This window comes from Phacochoerus africanus, chromosome 8, assembly GCF_016906955.1.
Source record: "Phacochoerus africanus isolate WHEZ1 chromosome 8, ROS_Pafr_v1, whole genome shotgun sequence".
NCBI lineage: Eukaryota > Metazoa > Chordata > Mammalia > Artiodactyla > Suidae > Phacochoerus > Phacochoerus africanus.
Window position 1 is genome coordinate 13,483,564 of NC_062551.1, and position 24,060 is coordinate 13,507,623.

Sequence of the window (24,060 nt, forward strand, 5' to 3'; positions counted from 1 at the left end):
AGATGTGGTATATATACACAATGGAATACTACTTAGCCATATAAAGAACAAAATAATGCCATTCTCAGAAACATGGATGGAACTAGAGACTCTCATCCTGAGTCAGAAAGAAAAAGACATACCATATGCTATCACTTATATCTGGAATCTAATACATGGGACAAATGAACTTTCCACAGAAAAGAAAATCATGGACTTGGAGACCAGACTTGTGGTTGCCAAGAGGGAGGGGAAGGGAGTGGGAGGGCCTGTGAATTTGAGGTTAACAGATGCAAATTATTGCTTTTGGAATGGATAAACAATGAGATCCTGCTGTATAGCAGTGGAAACTATGTCTGGTCACGTATGATGGAGCATGATAATGTGAGAAAAAAGAATGTATACATGTATGTGTGCCTGGGTCACCTTGCTGTTCAGTAGAAAACGGACAGAACTCTTTAAATCAGCTATAATGGAAAAAATAAAAATCATTATAAAAAATAAAAAATGAATTTTCTAGGTCTGTCCACCTGAAAAACCCCATAAACGTTGAAAACCCAGTTAGTAACGAGCACCTGTAGTATTCAGGCTGTGGTTTCTAAGTACCAATTCTTTGGAAAATTAGCTGATTGCAATTTAGTCTGAGACAGAAAATGTACAAGATGAGCCTGCAAACCCCCATTCTTGGCTGAAAGCAAGGACACTATTGAAAGTTACTGAAGTCATGTCAGTAGGACAAGACCTACTGGAAGGATCTTGCATCAGCCAAATGATGAAATAACTTGAATGTTAAAGGAATAATAATAAACAGCCACTTTGGAAAATAGGTTGGCAATATCTTATTGTTAAATCTCCAGCTGTCACCCAGCCGCTCAGTCCTAGGTTTACCTAAGAGGTGTTTATTTAAGAGAAATAAAAACATATGTCCAAAGAAAGACCTGTATGCAAGTTTGTGTGACAGCTTTATTCATAGTTGCAAAAATCCAGTACAATGGAAAACTTGGTAATAAAAGGAACAGACTGCAGATACACTTAGCAACGTGGAAGAATCCCCAACACATTTTCCAAGTGAAAGAAGACACATTCTATATGTGTCTTTATGTAATCTGAAAAAAAAACCTCTAGGAACAGAAATTAAGGAAGTGATTGCCAGAGATGTGGGCAGGAGAGGGGATTGACTGCTAAAGGATATAAGGGACCTTTCTGGGGGTGGTAAATACGTTCTATATCTTGAATAATGGGGCAGTTGAAACTCTTCAAATTGTCCACCTAAAGAGGGTGAACTTTAGTGCATATCAATTATACCTCAATGAACCCTGAGCTTAATTTCAATGGAATGAAATATAAAAATTTAAAAATTAATGAATTCAAAGTCATACCAAAAATCATCATTAATTACCTTTGGACGATGTGGGGGAACAACTCATTATTAAAGCTGGTAAATAAAGGAAAAGAATCAAGCTTTCATCCTGCTTTTTCTACCCAGACCAAATTTTAAGATAAGAAAATAGATGAGGAAGGAAAGTTCTACTTTGTAGAAGAATTACAATAATAAGAGAAGATGGAAAGTCACCACCCAAGGAAATAACTGCGTCAAGGCTGTAATCATCAGTATCTGACAAAAGGTAAAAATTGATGGAAAACTTTATAATGGATGGATCATGGAGAAAGAACATGGCATTAGCTCATTATAGTGGGACAAGCAGACATTCTGTAACCGGATGTAACACAACAGCTCTTGTGAAAATTACACCTGAGCCCAATGAAGCTTCTTGATCTAAACATTACAAATACAGAGATAACTATGTTAAATGACATTCCAAGGATTCAATCATCCAAATCCAGAATGTGGAAAATCTACAGGGTAAGTGACCCAGTTTCTTCAACAAAAACGAAAAAAGGAAAAATAAACTGTTATAGGTTAAAGTGTCTGAAGAGTTCAAAACTTACCACACCACTACAGAAATCGAGACAGTGTGGTATTAGCATAGTGATAGACGTACAGATCAGTGAATGGAATTAAAAGTCCAGAAATAAAGTCATATCTATCTATGCATTTATGGTCAACTGATTTTTAGTGATAGTGCCAAAGCCATTCAGTAGGGGAAAGTGTAATATTTTTAAAAAACTAGTGCTGGGGAGTTCCCATTGTGGCGCAGTGGAAACGAATCCGACTAGTATCCATGAGGATGCAGATCCCCGACCTCACTCAGTGGGACGAGGAGCTGGCATTGCGGTCAGCTGTAGGGTAGGTCACAGATGCGGCTTGGATCCTTCATTGCTGTGGCTGTGCTGGCAGCTGCAGCTCCAATTTGCCCCTTAGCCTAGGAACTTCCATATGCTGTGGTTGCGGGCCAAAAAAGCAAAAAAAACAAAAAACAAAAAACAAAACAAAAAAGAACTAGTGCTGAGACACCTGGATAGCCACATGAAAAAGATGAAGTTGGCCTCTTGCCTTACAACATATATAAAAATTAATTTCAGGTGAATCAAACATTTAAATACAAAAGCTAAAACTATAAAAGCCTTAGAATATAACACATGTATATTTTTGTGCCCATGGATTAGACAATAGTTTCTTAGATATGATACCAAAAGCATAAGCAACCAAAAGATAAATTGGACTTTATGAAACATAAAAAGTTTTGTGCATTAGGGGACAACTATCAGGAAAATGAAAAGACAACCCACAAAATGGGAGAAAATATTTACAAACCAAATATCTGACCAGAGTCTAATACCCTGAATATATAAAGATTGTTAATAATTCAAAAATAAAAAGATAAACCAATTTAAAATAACCAAAGGATTTTAATAGCTATTTCTCCGAAGAAGATATACAAGTGGTCTGCAAGCAGATGAAAAGATGCTCAACATCCTTAGTCATCAGGAAAATGCAGATCAGAACCACAAGGAGATAACCACGTCATACCTATTAGGATGGTTATAACGAAAACGTTAGATGATAAAAGTGTTGGTGAGGATGTAGATAGATCAAAACCCTCATACATTGCTGATGGGAAAATAAGATGGTGTAGCTGCTTTGGAAAGCAGACTGGCACTTCCTCAAAAGGTTAAACATAGAGCAGCCATATGACCCAGCAACCACATTCCTGGGAATATACTTGAGAGAACCAAAAACATACATTAACACGAAAACTGTATATGAATATTCACAGCAATATTACTTGTAACAGGCAAAAAATGAAAACAACCCACATGTTCATCAACTGATAAACTGATAAAAGAAAATGTGGTACAGCCATACAATGGAATCTTATTTGATAATAGAAAGGAATGAAATACTGGTTCCAGTGATAAGATAGTAGCCACTGCAGAGCATGATGTGGTAATGGCAGCAACTGAGCCGAAGCTGCTCAACCACAAAGAAGCAAAGAGGGAAGCTGAGTCTTTTAGGGAACAAGGAAGTGCATACTATGTTAAGACACTTGTAACTACTAAATATAGATACATGTCCTTAAAAAAATGGGAGCTATTGGAGGAGATGTGTCTCTATTTTGATGATGCTCAGAAGGTTCCAGGAAGCTCTTGGAGATGCACAGCAGTGAATGAGGTTGTATGATAGTTTCAACTGGGACATCTATGAGAGGGCAGATGCCGCCTATCTCTAGGGAATGCCATGGTGCATGTTGTAGTTTCTAGAGAGCCCTAGAACTTGACCCCAAAAATACTCAGGCACAACAGGAGTTCAGGAATGCTAATGCAGTCACAGAATATGAGCAAATGGCAGAAACGGATTTGGGGAAACAGTATCTTTGGGAGCTTGTTTCCTGCATGGACTGTGCCCTAGAATTTGCCTCTGCCTACTGTTGCTTCAAAATCATCAAAGCAGAATATTTAGTAATGCTGCATTGTTATCTAGAAGTGCAGTCTGCAGCCAGTAACATTTTACAAATGGATTCCACCAGTGTTGATATTCTGTATATACAAAGTCTGCCTTAATTATGAGGACTGTGTTGAGGAGGTGGTTCAATTTTTTGTACAGCTGCTCAGTATGGCTCCTGACCATAAAGAGACCCAAATTGCTTGCAGAAATGCCAAAGCACTTAAAGAAAATGGGAATAAAGAATTTAAAACAGGAAATTACAAGCTAGCATCCGAACTATAGAGAGAAGACCTGGGGATAGACCCAATGTATAAAAATGTTAATCTCCCAAGGCAATATAAATAAAAGCAAAATAAACAAAAGGGGCCTAGTCAAACGTTAAAGCTTTTGCACAGCATAGGAAACCATAAACAAAACAAAAAGCAAGCTATGGAATGGGAGAAAATATTTGCAAATGATGCAACCAACAAGGACTTAATTTCCAAAATATACAAACAGCTCATACAATTCTAACAAAAAAACACAAACAACCCAGTCAGTAAGTGGGCAGGAAACCTAAATAGACATTTCTCCAAAGACATACAGATGGCCTATGGGCGCATGAAAAGATGCTCAACATTGCTAATTATTAGAGAAATGTAAATCACAATGACAATGAAGAATCGCCTCACACCAGTTGGAATGACCATCATTATAAATGACCATCATTATAAAATCTACAAATAACAAATGCTGGAGAAGGTATGGAGAAAAGGGAACGCTCCTACACTGTTCGTGGGAATGTAATTTTGTGCAGCTACTATGGAGAAAAGTATGGTAGGTTCTTAAAAAACTAAAAATAGAGTTGCCATAAGATCCAGCAGTCCCATTCCTGGGCATATATCCAGAGAAAACTCTTAATTTGAAAAGATATATGCACCCTGATATTCACTATTTACTATAGCCAGGACATACACAGGAATACTACTCAGCCATAAAAATTTGCAGCAATATGGATGGACCCAGAAATTATAATATTAAGGGAAGTAAGTCAGAAAGACAGATACCATATGATATCACTTATATGTGTAATCTAAAATATGATACAAATAAACTTTTTTTAAAAAAACAGAAGCAGGAGTTCCCGTCGTGGCGCAGTGGTTAGCGAATCCGACTAGGAACCATGAGGTTGCGGGTTCGGTGCCTGCCCTTGCTCAGTGGGTTAACAATCCGGCGTTGCCATGAGCTGCGGTGTGGGTCGCAGACGCGGCTCGGATCCCTCGTTGTTGTGGCTCTGGTGTACGCCGGCGGCTACAGCTCTGATTAGACCCCTAGCCTGGGAACCTCCATATGCCACAGGAGTGGTCCTAGAAAAGGCAAAAAGACAAAAAAATCAAAATAAAATAAAAAACAGAAGCAGAGGGGAGTTCCCGTTGTGGCTCAGTGGAAACGAATCTGACTAGGAACCATGAGGTTGTGGGTTTGATCCCTGGTCTCACTCAGTGAGTTAAGGATCCGGCGTTGCCATGAGCTGTGGTGTAGGTCACAGACTCAGCTCAGATCTCGTGTTGCTGTGGCTGTGGTGTAGGCCAGCGGCTACAGCTCCAATTCAACCCCTAGCCTGGGAACCTCCATATGCTGCGAATGTGGCCCTAAAAAGCAAAAAAAAAAAAAAAAAAAAAAAAAACCCACAAAACACAAAAAACAACAACAAAAACAGAAGCAGGAGTTCCCATCGTGGCTCAGTGGTTATGAATATGACTAAGAACCATGAGATGGTTGTGGGTTCGATCCCTGGCATTGCTCAGTGTGTTAAGGATCCGGCGTTGCCGTTAGCTGTGGTGTAGGTCACAGACATGGCTCGGATCCTGTGTTGCTGTGGCTCTGGCGTTGGCTGGCGGCTACAGCTCCCATTAGACCCCTAGCCTGGGAACCTCCATATGCCCCGGTGTGGCACTAGAAAAGGCGAAAAACAAACAAACAAAAACACAGAAGCAGACTCACAGACATGGGAAAAAAAACTGTGGTTACCAAAGCAGAAAGAGGGTAGGAAGGGTATAAATTAGGAGTTTAGGATTAGCAGACACAAATTGCCATATATAAAATAGATAAAAAAAACAAGGTCCTATAGCACAGAGAATTATATTACATATCCTTCAATAAACCGTAATGGAAAAGAGTATGAAAATTATTTATTTCATATATATATATCTATATCTGAATCACTTTGCTGTACACCAGAAACTAACACATTTAATCAATACAACTTTGTAAGTCAACTATAATTCACTTTTAAAAACCATAGGCAATTCAAGCAAAACAAAACAAATGCTAAACCCTACCGAAATCCAGGTATAGTTCATTTCAGAAGACTGCGCAAATGCAATGAAACTCAACGACCCTTATTACACAAAGACTGCTTGAGGAGAGCTCAGGACTGCGCGGACAGTATGAAGAAGCTGTGCAGGACTGTGAAAAAGTGCACCAGACAGAGACAACAAAAGAACACAAACAGCTCTTAGAATATACACAGCTGGATCTGAAGAGTAAGAGGAAAGATTACTACAAGGTTCCGGGAATGGGCATGAGTGTATCTGGGGACAAGGTCAAGAAAGCTTATTGGAATTTGGCCTTGATGCACCATCCAGAACAACACAGTGGAGTAGTGCTGAAGTTCAAGGGGAGGAGAAAAGTTCAAGGAAGTCAGAGAAACTTTTACCATCCTCTCTGATCCCAGGAAAAAAGACTCACCATGTTAGTGGATAGGACCTGGATGAGGAGCACATGAATTTGGATGATTTTGATGCAAGTAATGTCTTCAAGGCATCTTTCATCAGTCTGGGGAGCTTTGAAGCATCTGGTCCAGGGATTTTCTTTTTTCAGTTTGACTAATAAAATCATCCAGAATCCAGGAAATGCAGACTTGCTCAGTTTAACTTGAATGTGGATGCAGTTCATCTCCTCCCTTCATCATGTCTCCATGCACTTAGAGCAGTTTTGTTTTCTCAGTTGGATACCCTGTATCTGTGTGAATGGAGTGAAGGAAAGGGATCCAGGCTGAAGACTGCAGGTAGGGAAGGGAGGCAAAGAGTAAAAGGGAGGCAGCTTGTGAATTTTGGTTTTACAGTTTAAATTCATTAAAAAAGAAAAAAATTTTAAGAGAGTAAAGAGAAATGAAGTCCTGAATGCTGCGTTTTAGTCTGCTCAGGCTGCTGTAATAAAATACCATAGACTGGGTGATTTAAACGACAGAAATTTACTTTCTCATAGTTCTGCAGGCTGAAGTCCAAGATTAGGGTATCAGCATGGTTGATTTCTTTCTTTCTTTCTTTTTTTTTTTTAGGGCTGTACCCACAGCATATGGAAGTTCCCAGGCTGGGGGTCCAATTGGAGCCTGTAGCTACCAGCCTACGCCACAGCCATGGCAATGCCAGATCCAAGCCAAATCTACAACCTATACCACAGCTCATGGCAATGCCAGATCCTTAACCCACTGAATGGGGCCAGGGATGGAGCCCACATCCTCATAGATACTAGTCAGGTTCCTTTCTGCTGAACCACAACGGGAATTCCTTATTTGTTTTTTATAGTTCACAGAGCAAAATCATATGTTATTGGTATTTCTCTAAGTTACTTCCCTTAACATGCATGATACCCTCAAAGAGCATCCATGTTGTCACAAATGATAAGATTCCATCTTTTTGTGGCTGAGTAGTATTCCATTGTGTGTATTTGCCACATCTTTATTTATTCATTCTTTGATGGGCACTTAGATTGTTTCCATACCTTGGCTATTGAAAATAACACTATGCGGAACACAGGGGTGCGTATGTCTTTTCAAAGTAGTGTTTTTGTATTCTTTGGTTAAATATCCAGAAGTGAAGTGGTTAGATCATATGGTAGCTCTATTCTTAATTTTTGGAGGAACCTCTGTGCTATTGTTATCCATAGTGTCTATACCAGTTTACAATTCCACCTATAGCCTATGATGGTTCCTTTTTCTCCACATCCTCACCCATACTTGTTATTTCTTGCCTATTTGATGATAGCAGTTCTAACCATGTGAAATGATGTCTGACTCTATTTTTCTTCTTCTTTTTTTTTTTTTTTTGCCATGCGGCTTATGGAGCTCCAGGGCCAGGGATCAGATTCGAGTGACCTAAGCTGCAGCTGTGGCAATGCCCGATCCTTAGCCCACTGTGCCAGGCTAGGGATCAAACATGCATCCCAGCACTCCCAAGACCCTGCGGATCCCGTTGTGCCACAGCGGGAACTCCTCACCCTGGTTTTGATTTGCATTTCTCTAGTAATTGGTGTTGAACATCTTTTCATGTGCCTATTTGCCGTCTGTATGACTTCTTTGGAAAAACGTCTATTTAGCTCCTCTGCTCATTTTTCAGTCTGGCTGTTTATTTTTGGTTGTTGAGTTCTTTATCTATTATGAATATTAACCCCTTACTGGATGTATGATAGACAAATATCTTCTTCCATTTAGTAGATTCTCTTTTTTTTTTTTTGGTTTGATGGTTTCCTTTGCTGTGCAGAAGCCGTTTATTTTTACATTTTTTTTATTTTTTATTTTTAAGGCCTCACTTGTGGCATATGGAAGATCCCAGGCTAGGGTGGAATTGGAGCTATAGCTGCTGGCCTATGCCACAGCCACAGCAACGCCAGATCCAAGCCATGTCTGTGACCTACACCACAGCTCATGGCAACGCTGGATCCTTAACCCACTGATTGAGGCCAGGGATCGAACTGCGTCCTCATGGATACTAATCCGGTTTTTTACTGCTGAGTCATGACGGGGACTCCCTGCAGATGCCTTTTAGTTTGATACAGTCCCATTTGTTTATTTTTGTTTTTGTTTCCCTTGCCTGAGAAGACTTATCTAGAAAGATATTAAGACTGATGTTAGAGCATGTAGCGCCTAAGTTTTTTTTCTATGAGTTTTGTTTTCATGTCTTACATTCAAATCTTTAATCCATTTTAAGTTTACTTTTGTAAATGGTGTGGGATAGTGGTATAGTTTCTTTCTTTCTTTCTTTCTTTTTTTGTCTTTTTGCCTTTTTTCTTTTTCTTTTTTTTTTTTTTTTGTATTTTTTTTGCCATTTCTTGGGCCACTCCTGCGGCATATGGAGGTTCCCAGGCTAGGGGTCGAATTGGAGCTGTAGCAAGGCGGGATCCAAGCCGCGTCTGCAACCTACACCACAGCTCACTGAGCAAGGGCAGGGATCAAACCTGCAACCTCATGGTTCCTAGTCAGTTTCCTTAACCACTGCGCCACGATGGGAACTCCTTGCCTTTTTTCTTGAGCCGCTTCTGCGGCATATGGAAGTTCCCAGGCTAGGGGTCAAATCGGAGCTGTTGCTGCTGGCCTACACTACAGCCACAGCAATGCAGGATCTGAGCCATGTCTGCGACCCACACCACAGCTCACAGCAATGCTGGATCCTTAACCCACTGAGCAAGGCCAGGGATTGAACCCACAACTTTATGGTTCCTAGTCAGATTCGTTAACCACTGCGCCACAACAGGAACTCCGGTATAGTTTCATTTTATTTTTGCATGTGGCTGTCCAATTTTCTCCACTTTTTTTTTTTTTTGAACAGACTGTCCTTTTTCCATTGTATGTTCTTTGCACCTATGTAGTAAATTAATTGTATAGGTCTATGTGTGTGTGTTTATTTGAACATGGATTCTGTGTTAGATGATATAGGGTTTATTGATTTGGGGATGTGCATTAATAGTAATATGAGGAGTTCCCGTCATGGCGCAGTGGTTAACGAATCCGACTAGGAACCATGAGGTTGCGGGTTCAGTCCCTGCCCTTGCTCAGTGGGTTAACGATCTGGCGTTGCCGTGAGCTGTGGTGTAGGTTGCAGACGCGGCTCGGATCCCACGTTGCTGTGGCTCTGGTGTAGGCTGGTGGCTACAGCTCCCATTGGACCCCTAGCCTAGGAACCTCCATATGCCGAGGGAGCGGCCCAAGAAATGGCAAAAAGACAAAAAAAATAGTAATATGATTGTATTTTTTTTTTAGGGCCACACCTGCAGCATTTGAAAGTTCTCAAGCTAAGGCTCGAACTGCAGCTACAGCTGCTGGGCTATGTCACAGCCACAGCAATGCCAGATCCAAGCTGCGTCTGTGACCTACACCTCAGTTCACAGCAACACATCGGATCCTTAACCCACTGAGCGAGGCCAGGGATTGAACCTGCCTCCTCATGGATTCGAGTCAGTTCATTTCTGCTGAGCCACGACAGGAACTCCTGATATTGTGTGTGTGTGTGTGTGTGTGTGTGTGTGTGTGTGTGTGTGTATGGACATTTTTTTTTTTCTTTATAGGGCCGCACCCATGGCATATGGAAGTTCCTAGCCTAGGGGTTGAATTGGAGCTGCAGCTGCTGGCCTACACCACAGGCACAGCAATGCAGGATCTGAGCATGTGTGTGACTTACATCTCAGCTCATGGCAATCCTGGATCCTTAACCCACTGAACAAGGCCAGGGATCAAACCTGCAACTTTGTAGTTACTAATCAGATTCGTTTCTGCTGCACCACAATGGGAACTCCTCCTGATTGTATTTTTTTTAAATATTCTTACTGGTAAAATGACATGACTGGGATTTGCTTGAAAATGCTCTAGGAAAAAAAATTAGAGAATGGATGAAACAGAAATGACAGAGTACTGATAATTTTTGAAGCTGAATAATGATTATGTGAGGGTCCATTATCCCTTTCCACTTTGGGTTTGTTTAGCAATGCTGTGATAAAGTTTCAAAAAATAAATATGGCAGAGGGGGAAAAAAAAGTCTTGACTAGTATTGAATTTCAGCAAGTTCATTTTCCTGTATAAGATTCTGAGCTGCATTCTAGGACAATGAAAGCACACCTTTGCCCCCCAAAGCCTCCTGAACTTCATGCAGAGGAGAGAAGCCACCAGAACCACCAGAAGATACTTTGGGTTAGAATTCATCCGGCTTTTTACAGAGCATTTACAGAGATGATGCATATCCAGGCTATATTAATTAGCTTTTATTGTATAACAAACTACCCCCATGCTTAGTGAGTTAAAATAAACAAACATGGATTATTTCTCATGGTTCTGTGGGGTGGCTGGGATTCTGGGCTGACTTAACTGGGGCCAGATGGTCTAGTTTAGGATGGTCTCTCTCCAGTGCCTGGGGCCTCCTGTAGGAAGCTAGTGAGGAATTGTTTGCATGAAGTGAAGTCCCGACACCGCCCCCCCAAACCCCCAGAAGCAAAATAGGACAAGCCCAAAGCATAGGCCCATCCCACTGGTCAGAGCAAGTCACCCAGCCAAGCCCAGGTTAAAGGGGAGTAGAACCAGAGCCTCCTTTGCAGATTGGACTTGTGCTGAATGGGAAATGGGAGCTGAGGGAGCCAGCCAGAGTCTGACTCAGCCCACCTCCCTGAAGGAGACTGACTGCTCAGATGTGGCCAGTGGTGGGTCCCGTGTTATTCATGTGCCCCAGGTGTAGAATCCTCGTTCCACTGGTAGGACAGAGGTGGTGGATGGAATGTTTTCAGAAATATAGACCCTGGGCTAATGGAATTAACCAGAAAAAAAAAAATCATTCCTAGTTCTTTGTTTTTGCTTTTTAGGGCCACACCCTCCGCCTTTGAAGGTTCCCAGACTAGGGGTTGAATTGGAGCTACAGCTGCCGGCCTACGCCACAGCCACAGCAATGTAAGATCCAAGTCAAGTCTGCAGCCTACACCACAGCTCATGGCAATGCTGGAGCGTCACTGAGAGAGGCCAGGGATTGAACCCTCGGCCTCATGGTTTCTAGTCGTATTTGTTTCCAATGCACAATAACGGGAACTCCTCATTCCTATTTCTGCTTTTGTTTATCTCCCCTTCTCTGTGGCCTACACTAAGTCCTATTTTTCTTCTGCCTCCTCCTTGAATTGAACATTTTTTTTTTTTTTTTGGTCTTTTTGCCTTTTCTAGGGCTGCTCCCGTGGCACATGGAGGTTCCCAGACTAGGGGTCTAATCAGAGCTGCAGCTGCCGGTCTACACCACAGGCACAGCAACGTGAGATCCGAGCTGCAACTGCGACCTACACCACAGCTCACGTCAATGCCAGATCCTTAACCCACTGAGCAAGGCCAGGGATCAAACCCGCAACCTCCTGGTTCCTAGTCAGATTCGTTAATCACTGCACCATGACGGGAACTCCTGAATTGAACATTTGTGACTCACTCCCTGTGGCCACTAGTTTCCAGAACCTCCCTCAACACATTATCAGGGGTTGGACCTGAGGCCTTAGGACTGCTCCCTCCCCCGAGCTCTGTTTCTTCATCTCTAGCAGTGGGAGTTGCATGGAATGTCTCTGAGGCCCTTGTGGCCCTGCCCTACTTACAAAAAGTAGTCAGCCTGGAGCATGTGGTCCACTGCTCTGTCCCTTGGGCCTCAGGTCAGGCCTGGCCACCTGAGGAGAAGAATGTTCTGTGTAGGTGTAGTAGATTGGTTGCAAAAATGGCCCTAATTCTTTATGCACACTCCCATCTGTCCTTTTTAAACAAGTTAATTATCATAATTGAAGTATAGTTCATTTACAGTGTTGTGTTTATTTCTGGTGTACAGCAGAGTGACTTGGTTACACTTACATATTTATTTTTTCATATTTTTTTCCATTATAGTTTATTACAAGATATTGAACATGGTTCCCTGTGCTATATAGTAGGTCCTTGTTTATCTATTTTATTTTATTTTGTTATTATTATTATTTTTTTTGCTATTTCTTGGGCTGCTCCCGCGGCATATGGAGGTTCCCAGGCTAGGGGTCAAATCGGAGCTGTAGCCACTGGCCTACGAAAGAGCCACAGCAACGCTGGATCCGAGCCGCGTCTGCAACCTACACCACAGCTCATGACAATGTCGGCTCGTCAACCCATTGAGCAAGAGCAGGGACCGAACCCGAAACTTCATGGTTCCTAGTCGGATTCGTTAGCCACTGCGCCACAATAGGAACTCCTATTTTATTTTTATTTTACTTTTACTTTTTTCTTTTTAGGGCCATACCGGCAGCATATGGAAGTTCCCAGACTAGTGGTTGAATCAGAGCTGCAGCTGCCAGCCTACACCACAGCCACAGCAACACCAGATCCAAGTGTGTCTGCGACCTATGCCTGAGCTTTTGGCAACATCAGATCCTTAACCCACTGAGTGAGGCCAGGGATTGAACCCACATCCTCATGGATACTAGTCAGGTTCTTAATGTGCTGAGCCACAAGGGAACTCATTTATTTACTTATTTTTACTTTTTGGGGGGTTTATTTTGTGTATCCCATCCATGCCCTTTGCAAGGATATTTTGTAACTCTTTCCACCAGTAAGTGGAGTCTGCCCCCCCACTCCCCAATCTGTTCAGCTCGTAGAATGTAGTGGAAACGATGGTATGATGGTTCTGCACCTTGGCCTTAAGAGACATGGACTCATTTGCTCCCTTTCTTGGAACAAACCTAGGCCAGCCTGCTGGAGGGTGAGTCATCCCAGCTGAGGCTGATCCCGACCAGCCAGCACCCTGCCGACCCATCAGGAGGACTAGATCAGCCAAGTCATGGCCAAGCTGTAGACTCATGAAAAGTAATAACCGATTATTGGTTTTAGTTACAATATGTTGGGTTGACTTGTTCCATAGCTGATAGTGTGGGCACTTGGGCTGTGTGTGTCCTGAGCGTAAAAACTGCATCTTCTCTTCAGGCCAGGCACAGGCTCTAGAGATCAGCTGCTGGAGCCCAGTCGGGTTCCACGCCTCCCTCTTGTCTTGGTTCTCCGGCAGGGGAGGGAGGAGCAGGTGGCTTTGGAAAGGAGAGAACAGTGAGGGTCCTGGGGAGGGGAGGACCTTGCTGCCTAAGCGGGATGGACATGGAAACACAGTTCCAGCACCGAAATGCCTTTTCAAACATTCAGGTTTATTTTTAAAATCAAAGTGAGAAACAGGGTCATGGTCACCTTCATGTCCCACCAAAGAGCCCTGATCCTGGGTACACGGCCCTTCGGCCCTTCAGAACATCTCAGCTGCACTCTGTGGGCACAACCAGGGGGTCCCACCCATCTGTCAAAATGCTGGAGATGTGCAAAAGCCAAAGAAAGTACCAAGTGGGAGTTATTCACTTTCTCGAACTCTCCCTCCCGGTCTGGTGGTCCAGGGTACATGGTAGGAAGCTTTCAAGGAGATTTCTGAGCTTGAGGAGGCAGCCAGGAGAGTTTTGTGGGGCATGGATGGGGTGCAGAGCCTGATCCTGGTGTGTGTGTTGGGGGAGGTCCAGGCCGAGGGATGCTCCAGCAGTGTGGGAGCAGGGCAGGAGCAGGAGACCACTGTCCAGGCCCCATGCACAGAGTGCAGCTGGGATTTCTGAAGGGGTATAGGGCTTCCAGTTCTCAAAGAGGCCCAAGAGAAATGGCATTTCTGTCCACACCAAACAAAACCTGTACAGAGGCTCATAATGGCTCTGTTCACAGTTGTCAATAACTGGAAACAGCTGCCTTTCCACCAAAGGCCAGACAGACCACACAATGGAATACCACTCAGCAGAGAAAGGAACAAATGACAGCACAGGTAGCATCCTGGCTGAGTCCCTTGCATGCTGCGAAGGGAGAGGAGCCCAACCCAGAAGACCGTGTGCTGTGATTGCATTTATAAGGTGTCCTGGAAACAGAACTGCTTGCCAGACTGTGTGGGTTATTGCCTAGGGCCGGGGAGGGAGGAGGGGTTGAGTGCAGAGTGACAGGAGGGACTTTTCTGGGTAGATGGAGATGTTTTATATCCTGATTATTGTAGTGGTTATGTGGCTCTGTGAACTTGTGAAAATCCATGGAATTATATACTTTAAAAGGTGAATTTTGGCATCGGTAATTTTTACCTCAGTAAACCTGAAAAAAAACCCAAAAACAATGACTACAAAAAGTTTCAGTTAGGCCAGTGTTTGTGGTGCTGCTGTAATAGGAAGATTAGTGGAGTAGATCCGAGGAGGAGCTAAGATTCAGGGGTGACCTCACGTGAGGGGCGGAAAGGGGTGCCTGTGTTCTCTGGACAAAGCCCTACTTGGCTGCTGGGAGCCCGTGTGAGCGAGAGCCAGCACTTCTGGTTCTCCGTGGGGATGCCGTGGACGCCACGGTGGGGAAGACTCTCAAATCATTCCTCCTGTCTCCTAATGCCATCACCACGTGGCCATTTCCCCAGAAGGGAAAAAAGGGAAAGGTCTAGAGAATGGAACAGAATTGAAAAGCTAAATTTCAAAGCTGGTTCTGTCGCCTGCCAACTCAGTCTCACGGAGCCTCCGTTTCCTCACGTGCAGAATGCGGACCACAGCCCCTACCTCGCAGCGCCCAGTGAGGTATAAATGAAATGATCACATGAGAGCCCTGAGCCCTGTGCCCAGCTGGAAATTCACATCTGGGTGTCAGCAGGCTGAGGTTGAATTCCTGTCGCAATTTTTACAAGTTATATGACTTTAGACAAGCATCTTAATCCTTCTGGGCCTTGAGTTCCTCATTGATAAAATGAAACTTTATGGTCCCATAAGGTTGTTGTGAAGCCTCAATGACTATAAAGAGGGCCTACCACATAATGAGCACTTGGGAAGAGCCACTGTATTATTATCATAGGGTTGCCAAATTTAGCAAATAAAGATACAGGACTCCCAGTTAATCAGGAATTGCAGATAAGCCAAAATTTTTGTGAGTATAGGTATGGCCCATGCAATATTTGGGACATACTTAAAAAAAGTATTCATGACATAATCATACTAAAAAATTTGTATTTATCTGAAATTCAAATGTAACTGGGTACCCAGTATTTGGAGAAACAGATTTGGAGTAATCCGAGGATGAGAAAAGCCTGAAAGTACATGGAGGGGTCAACCATCTGTTTTTTTAACTTCCCTGCAGCCCAAGCCTTTCATGTACTTTATCTGTGACTTCACCTCCTTCAGGAAACTCCCTGGATTTAGCCCACACAGCCCATTCATTCCTTGGCTTTGCTGTTGTTCTGCCCCCAGGATGTCAGCTGGTGTCACCGGAACTCACTCCTGGGCCAGGACTGCCCTTTGGATATTATGTTACTCAGGTCCCCAGGTAGCCAGCCACCAGGTGGTCCCAGCCGGGTGGTGGGTGCAGCCTACACAGTAGGCTCTGCACGCCTGTGGCTGATGGCTGAGTGGCAGCACCACTCTTACATAATCGGTTTCTCTCCTCCTTTCTCTTTCCAGAGCCAGATTTCACACTGAGCAGCTGCAGACGGAGAAATCAGAGAAAGCACAACCCAGCCTCAGATTCCGAGGGGCCTGCTTGGGACTCTCTCCTCCTGCTTGGAAGGAAGACCCTGAGGCAGCTGTCTCAGGCCAGGTCTTGGCTGCCATGGGACTCCCAGCCACCACGCCCCAGCTGCCCTCCATACTGCCAGGCAGATAAGGGTGAGCCCTGCCCAGGAGCACCTGCTACCTTCTGCCAGGCCACCCCTCTGTGGCCAGTCCTTCCTCAGCTTTGAACCACCTTTGCTGACCTGAGGCCATGTAGGCCCCACTTGGGCCTCTGTGGATAGATACGCCCCTGGGCACAGCACATCTGCTCTCTGGGAGATCCAGTGCACCACCATGCCCCGGGGACTCGCTTGGCTGCGCTGTGAGTACTGGGGAGATCTGTGGGGGCTGCCCGGGGAGGCCTTGGCCCAGAGCTGGGCTCTGCCGTAACCATGGTAACCAGGGCATTCTTCCTGGTGAGAAGTTGTGATGCCTCCCAGCTTAATGGCAGGCAGCCTTGGGGACTCCCACGCTGTCTGCCCTGTCTCCACCTGACTGAAGCTCAGATGGGCATGGTAGCTGTGCGTCTTAGACTGGGTGGGCACAGTCAGTGGGTCACAGGGACAGGGCAGGTCCTGGGGTAGGAAGCAGGAATCTCATCTGCTCAAACTTCTTGGTTCTGGGGAGTACGGTGGGGTGGAGGTGGCAGAGAAAGGATTTCTGGCCTCCCTGGGGGTGGCCAGCCAGGGGTGGGGGCTTGTGAAATTGTCTGCATCCCAACACACATGGGAGAAGTGCAGCTTGTTCCCTCTGCCTCTGCCTCCATAAAGAGCTAAATCAAAAGGCGGAAAGAGAACAGTGTTGTTGGGAAAAGGAGAATTAGTTGAAATGAGGACAAGAAAAAAAACATCTAAAAGCCTCTCAATCCTGCTGGTGGGAGGCCAGACCAAGCTCCCTTCAGACTCCAAGATTCCATTTAATTGACTCAAATTCAACATAGTTTTTTCTGGTGCCACCCACCTGCCCACTGGAGAGGCACTGCCATGGCGACAAGGACCTGGGCTATCTCGTGCGTCTCTCTCTAACACCTGGCATGGAGTTAGGCGCTAGGAACTGTGTGCTGGATGGATGAGCTCCCAGGTCTGATCTTGTGAGGGATTCATAGAGGAGCTGGCTTCTACTCTGGCCCTTGGGGAGGGTACTGCGAAGGGTCAGAATGTTCACAGTGGGTAGAAGGACCCAGACCCAGTGTTCTGGAAGCTTCTGAGTCATGAGGAGCAGGGGAGCAGGAGAAACAGCAGGGTGGGGTGCCACTTGAAATGATCTCAGAGGTGGGTGGGTTCACACGTGTTGACGCGAGGAGGTGAGGACAGTGTTCCTTCCAGGGAAGGGGAATAGCATGAGCAAAGGCTCAGGAATGGATCAGTGAGAGGCCAGGCTGGTGAGCTGTTTGGGCTCAGGTGGCTGAGGCTTTGACACTGCGGGTGAGGAGTTGCCAATTCATGAGACAACAGGGAGCTCGGGCAGGCCTGTGATCTGGGGTTGGGGGTTGTGGTGGGTGTTGCTCTGCTGTCTGGAGCTTGATCTGGCGATGCTTTTGGGAGTTGCTCTTGCAACCTTTTGGGCAGCTGGTAATGAGAGTCCCTTCCAGAGGTGGAAGTGAGAATGAAGAGGTCTGGCAGAGATAACAAAGCTCATGATTTGTCAAGGATTTGTCAAGGATTGGCAAGGACTGGCTAGAGCGAGGGGGAGGGAGGGATGTGGATCGAGGGCTCAGACAGGGGCCGGGGTGCTGAAGAAGGCTCGGCTGCCATAACAAATTGCCACAAACTTGGCTTAAAACAGCAGAAGTGGGAGTTCCCTGGTGGCCTAGTGGTTAAGGGTTTTGTGTTGTCACTGCTGTGGCCCAGGTTCAATCTCTGGCCTAGGAATTTCTGCATGCTGCGGGTGTGGCCATAACGAAAACAAAACAGCAGAGATGTATTCTGTCACAGCTCTGGAGGCCAGAAGCATGAAATAAAGTCGTCAGGGTGATGTTCCTTCCAAAGGCTCTAGAGGAGGATCCTTCCTGCCTCTTCTAGCTTCTTGGGGCTCCTGGTGTTCCTTGGCTGTTGGCCGCGTCACTCCAGTCTGCATTCGTCTGTGGAGGCCATTTGTATGGGCTTTCCCTCTGTGTGACTCTGTGTCCTTTCTTCTTACAAGGACACTGCTCATTGGATTTAGGGTCCACCCTCAGTCCAGGATGATTTCATTTGGAGATCCTTAATAATATTTGCAAAGACTTTGTTTCCAAATAAAGTTATATATGAGGTCCTGGGTGAACCTGAATTTGGGGGGAGGCTATTCACCCGCTACACAAGGTCACATTTGAGGGTGGTGGACAAGCCTCATTTGTCACTGCGCAAAGGACATTGTTCTTTCTCCAGCCTCCTCCTCTTCTTCTTTTTTTTTTTTTTCTTTTTAGGGCCACACCTGTGGCATATGGAAGTTCCCAGGCTAAGGGTTGAATTGGAGCTGCAGCTGCTGGCCTATACCACAGCCAGAGCAGTGCTAGATTCTTAACCCACTGAGTGAGGCCAGGGATCGAACCCATGTCCTCGTGGATATTAGTCGGGTTCATTACTACTGAACCACAACAGGAACTCCCAGCCTTCTCTTCTGTCTTGCAGGCCTATTAACTCTGGAGGGAGGAGGGACAAGGCAGGCCTTCTTACCAGGGTCAGGGTTGCCCTGGCCTTGGGGATCTTAGAATGCAGAGGGGCCGTGAGGCTACAGCTGTGAAGTCCCTGCCTGGTTACTGTTCGCTGGCTCATTTTTCAGAGTGGGGGCAGCAGGAAAGGAGCTTAAAATTGTAAAAGGTAGGAGTTCTCATCGTGGCTAAGTGGTTAGCGAACCCGACTGGCATCCATGAGGACGCAGGCTCGATCCCTGGCCTTGTTCAGTGGGTTGAGAATCCAGCATTGCCGTGAGCTGTAGTGTAGGTCACAGGTGTGGCTTGGATCCTGCATTGCCATCGCTCTGGTGTAGACCAGCGGCTACAGCTCCAACTGGCCCCCTAGCATGGGAACCTCCATATGCCTCGGGTGTGGCCCTAAAAGGATAAAAAGACCCCCCCCGCCCCCCAAAAAAGGAAAAGGTAGCTGGGCTGCAGACTTGGAGGAAGTCTAAGTTTGGGAGAAGGCAGATCATCTGTGGACAGAGTTCCTGGGACAGTCCATGTGTGTCAGGCTGGGAAGCACAGAGGCTCTCTAAATCCCTGCTATAAGCCTAGTTGCCAGACCCATAAACACTGGGACTCAAATGAGGGCAGTTGGAGTAGGACTTGGGGATGGAATGGGCAGCCACTTGGTGATTGCTGCACTAGAAAGAAGACTTAGATTTCCTATTGTGGCTCAGTGGGTTGAGAATATGACTAGTATTTTTAAGGATGCAGGTTCGATCCCTGGCCTCGCTCAGTGGGTTAAGGATCCTGTACTGCCTTGAGCTGTGGTGTAGTTTGCAGATGTGGCTCAGAACTGATGTGGCTGGCAGCCGTGGCTCGCATTCAGCCCCTAGCCTGGGAACTTCCATATACCTCGGATGTAGTCCTGAAAAGAAAAAGAAGAAGAAGAGAAGAAGAAGAAGAAAGAAAACTCAGTGTGGACAGAGATACTGATTTTTATTTATTTTATTTTTATTTTTATTTATTTATTTGGCCACACCCATGGCATGTCCTGATCCTGGGCCAGGAATCGAACCTGTGCCACAGCAGCGATCCAAGCCACTGCAGTGACAATGCCTGATCCTTAACCCACTGCACCACAGGAGACCTCCTCAGAGATACTGATTTTTTAAAAAAAGATGGAAATTTGGATTTTTATGTTAAATCTCTGTGAACCAGAATGTGGCCCTTGGGATGCTAGTTTACAAACCATCACTTTCCATTAAGTACAATCCCCAGACCAGCAGCATCAGTTTTACTTCAGAACTCGTTAGAGATGCAGGTTCTCTGGCCCCCCACCTCAGCCCTGATGAATCAGATACCCTAGATGGGACCCAGCACGCTAGGTCTTAACCAGCTTCTCCAGGAGACCCAGACACCTGTTCCCAGTTCCCTGCTGGACCTGAACTGCAAAATACTCAGTAACAAGACCGTGCTATGGTTCACACACTGGGAACTACTTTGTCTGGTCAAGACAATGAGTGGATTGGACAGATAGTGCTAGATCTAGGGTTTGGTGGGGGCTGGCATACGAGGCAGAGACTCTGGGGAAGGAAGGAGTCTTGGTGAGACCTTGAAAGCGATCTGCACTGTGAGAGGATACCCAGGGCAGGGGCAAAGTGTGAGCCAAAACCCCAGGGCAGGAATAATCTTGACCAGCAGGGGTGCCACTCTGAGAGGGTAGAAAGCAAGCAGAAACACTGGTTCAGTTTGTGTTTTTCTATTCCTTTGTCCAAATACTGGATGAAGAACATGGGAAAGGAGAGAGACTTGAGAGAAGGATTGCAAATTTGCAAATTTGCAACTTTGCAAAAAAAAAAAAAAATGTGGTTGTCAGTCTTCATTGAGGGAAAGGGCTGGTGGACTGCAGCCCGTAAGAGGCACCGGGTTGAGTAAACCTGAGCTCCTGGCCCAGCGGAGTATAGGTATGGCAGCAGCCCTGAGAACCAGGTGGGGAAGTGAGGTCAGCAGGTGCAGGTAAGTTTTTAGAACAAAAGTTTTCCCAAGTGGGGAAAATCCAGTCAGTAATTCTTGCTCAAAATCAATGATATGATCCAGCCTGTCTGGTTATTTGTGGGGTGGGGAGAGGGGGAAGAGAAAGAAAAAAAAGAAAAGAAGTTACTGCTTTTGACTATAACAATAATAGATACTAATTATAGACTATAACATAGTCCTACAAAATAAAAAGGAGAACATAAAATTCTTGCATAGAGATTTGGTACATTTCTGTTCGCTGCATTTTCTATGTACACACGTCTTTTTTTTTTTTTTTTTTTTTAAGGGCTGTGCCTGTGTTATATGAAAGTTCCCAGGCTAGGGGTCGAATCAGAGCTGTAGCTGCCGGCCCACACCAGAGCCATAGCATCGCGAAATCTGAGCCACATCTGCAGCCTATACCACAGCTCACGGCAACGATGGATCCTTAAACCCACCGAACGAGGCCTGAAATTGAACCAGCGTCCTCATGCATACTGGTTGGCTTCCTTACCACTGAGCCACAATAGGAACATCTATGCATACACATATCTAATTAACAAAATTCAAGTCATGTTTTATACCCAGATACAGCATATCGAGATGCATTTTTATTACTTTTTAAAATTTTTCAAACTATTTATTTTTATTATTATTATTTTTTGTCTTTTCAAGGCTGCACTTGTGGCACATGGAGGCTCCCAGGCTAGGGGTCACATCGAAGCTGTGGCTGCCAGCCTACGCCACAGCCACAGCCACAGCAACATGAGATCTGAGCTGAGTCTGTGACCTCCACCACAGCTCATGGCAACACTGGATCCTTAACCCACTGATCGAGGCCAGAGATCAAACCTGCATCCTCATAGATGCTAGTCAGATTCGTTTCCACTGCGCCATGATGGAAACTCCCTTTTATTTATTTATTGACTGAAGGCACAGCTTGCGAAGTTCCTGGGCCAGGGATTGAGCCACATCACAGCAGTGACCAGAGCTGCTGCAGTGACACCACTACCACTAGATACTTAATCTGCGGTGCCACAAGGGGACTCCTGAGATGGTTTTTCAAAGTTCATTAAGCATATAAAAAATATTTTTCTTGGAGTTCCCATTGTGGCTCAATGGTAACAAACCTGACTAGTATCTGTGAAGATGTAGGTTTGATCCCAGGCCTCACTCAGTGGGTTAAGGATCTGGCGTGTTGCCGTGAGCTGTGGTGTAGGTAGCAAACATGGCTTGGATCCTGTGTTGCTGTGGCTGTGGTGTAGGCCAGTAGCTGCAGCTCCAATTCAACCCCTAGCCTGAGAACTTCCATATGCTGTGGGTGTGGCACTAAAGAGACGAAAATGCTTTTCTTATCACAAAAACATATCATAAGCATCCTTGACAATGTGATTTTTTATTGGTATTCATTATTACTGAATATCTAGGCCATTTATAGATGTTCATTATTATAAAATAATATTGCAGTGGAAGTCTTAGTCCACAGATCTTTCCGTTTTGTCTCTTTTTTTTTTTTTGTTTTCCTTCGCATTTATTGCTAGAAATGAGTTTAACGAGTCAAAGAGTGTGGACATTTTTAAAGGGTGGGTTGAAGTGTGTGGACATTATTAAGTCTGTTAATAACAAAATGGCCAAATTGCTTTCCAGGTTGAAAGCATCTGCCTCACTACTTTGGCAGCACCAAGTGTTATTAAAATAAATAGTTCCCTTGGGGTGCGGGGGATTAAGGATTTGGCGTTGTCACTGCAGCAGTTCAGGTTGCTGCTGGTGCATGGGTTCAGGCCCTGACCTGAGAACTTTCACATGCCGCACGAGTGGCCAAAAAAAAATTTAATAAAACAGCAATAACACCCCCTCCCCTTTCCATTGGTAGATGAAACATGGCATCTGATTGATTTAATGTGAATTTATTAGTGAGACTGACTTTCAAATATGTCTCTTGCCCATCCTGTATTTTGTTCTTTTTGCTCTGATCCATTTAATTCTTGTCATATTTGTCGCAAATTTCTCAGATATTTTTTGTGTGTATGTTCAGTTACATGGAACTCACACTGTTTTTAAAGTCACAGTGACCCACAGTGGTGAAGGCTGGTAACATTTGGAAGGTGGTAGCTTGCTTAGAAAGAGAAACAGCCTGAGTGAGATTTGTTCAGCATCCGGAAGAGCTGCTGCAAACCTGCTGGTGTACCTCTAACTGAGAGGCATGCCGAGGTCAGAGCAGGGAAGAAAATGGCTTGGGTCCCTCGTACAGTTGGAACTAGAATCTCCATCTCCAGAATCCCCAGATGGAAAAATCAATGAAAGGCTTTGAAAACTAGGCGGCTGTAGCTGAGGAGCAGAGGTTGCCCTGGAAGGGAGATTGTGCCTGCCGCCCTTGGGGCAGGAGTGGGAGGGAGACTGGAGACTAGCCCCAAGGCGTGGCTCCTGGGGGCCTCTGCTGGCCTGGGGTGGAGGTGGATGGGCTGGACGGCTCATGCTTGCCTGCATTGTTGTCCTGGAGCCCCATCCCCAGGGAAAGCATTCCTGGTGTTGGGAAGTCCTCCTTGGGGCTCTGTGTCGCCACTCTGGCCCTCCCATGAGGACTTGTGACCAGGAAAAGGGAGGAGATGTGCACGGGTCTGCACGCCTGGGCAGTATGGAAGCAGTGCCAGTGACTCATGTGTCCCTGTGGGTGTGGTCCACAGATCTCGGGATCCTCCTTGGCATGGCCTTGGGGAACAAGGGTTTGGAGGTGTGGCCCGTGACCTCGAGCGAGGAGTGCGCCATCACTGGCTTTCTGCGGGACAAGCTGCAGTATAGGAACCGCCTTCAGTACATGGTAACCCTGTGGGCACCCCTGTGTCCCTCTTCCCAAGACACTTGACTCATGGGATGTAAGGATCTGGGTATTCGGGCCCCCTCCTTGGACCTGTGTCAGCCCTGAGCCTACTCGTCCTCATACATTACCATGCGCCTGTTCTGACTTCCTGTCCCCACTCCCTCCCTCCATCCCTGGGCCCTCCAGCCCTCCTATCTGATCTAACCTTTGATCCCACCTCTACCTGGCACTCACCCAGTGACTCAGGAGTGGATTCCAGGAAACCTTAGGGGAGCCTCAGACACTTTTTATTAGCAGAGGAGATAAGGACCTAGAAATTAGGATGTTTGATTCTTTTTATAAGATAAACCATGTGGCATGTGGCTCTATTGGTCTCTTTTTTTTCCCAACAGATTTTTTGAGGTCTGACTCACGATTCACACAATTCACCTGTTTAAGTGTACATTTCAGTGGCTTTTAGGGTTGTTTACAAGGTCATGCAACTATAACCAT

At 45.3% G+C, this 24,060-nt stretch overlaps 1 protein-coding gene and 1 pseudogene across 5 annotated transcripts in view; both read left to right on the plus strand.

Moving 5' to 3' along the window:
- Positions 1–24,060, plus strand: part of IL34 (interleukin 34) — a 73,088-nt gene that overhangs the window by 44,494 nt on the left and 4,534 nt on the right. For 3 of the 5 annotated variants that reach the window (XR_007136650.1, XM_047793861.1, XM_047793856.1), the window contains exons 2-3: positions 16,046–16,457; positions 23,435–23,568. Coding sequence is in view for 4 of the 5 variants with exons in the window: in XM_047793861.1 (XP_047649817.1) it covers positions 16,430–16,457; positions 23,435–23,568 (162 nt within the window). In the remaining variant the exon portion in view is untranslated. Of the gene's footprint in view, positions 1–13,344; positions 13,419–15,864; positions 15,912–16,045; positions 16,458–23,434; positions 23,569–24,060 lie in introns of those variants that run through there. The other 2 variants (XM_047793858.1, XM_047793857.1) reach the window with 2 other exon arrangements.
- Positions 3,501–6,697, plus strand: LOC125133167 (dnaJ homolog subfamily C member 7-like; annotated as a pseudogene).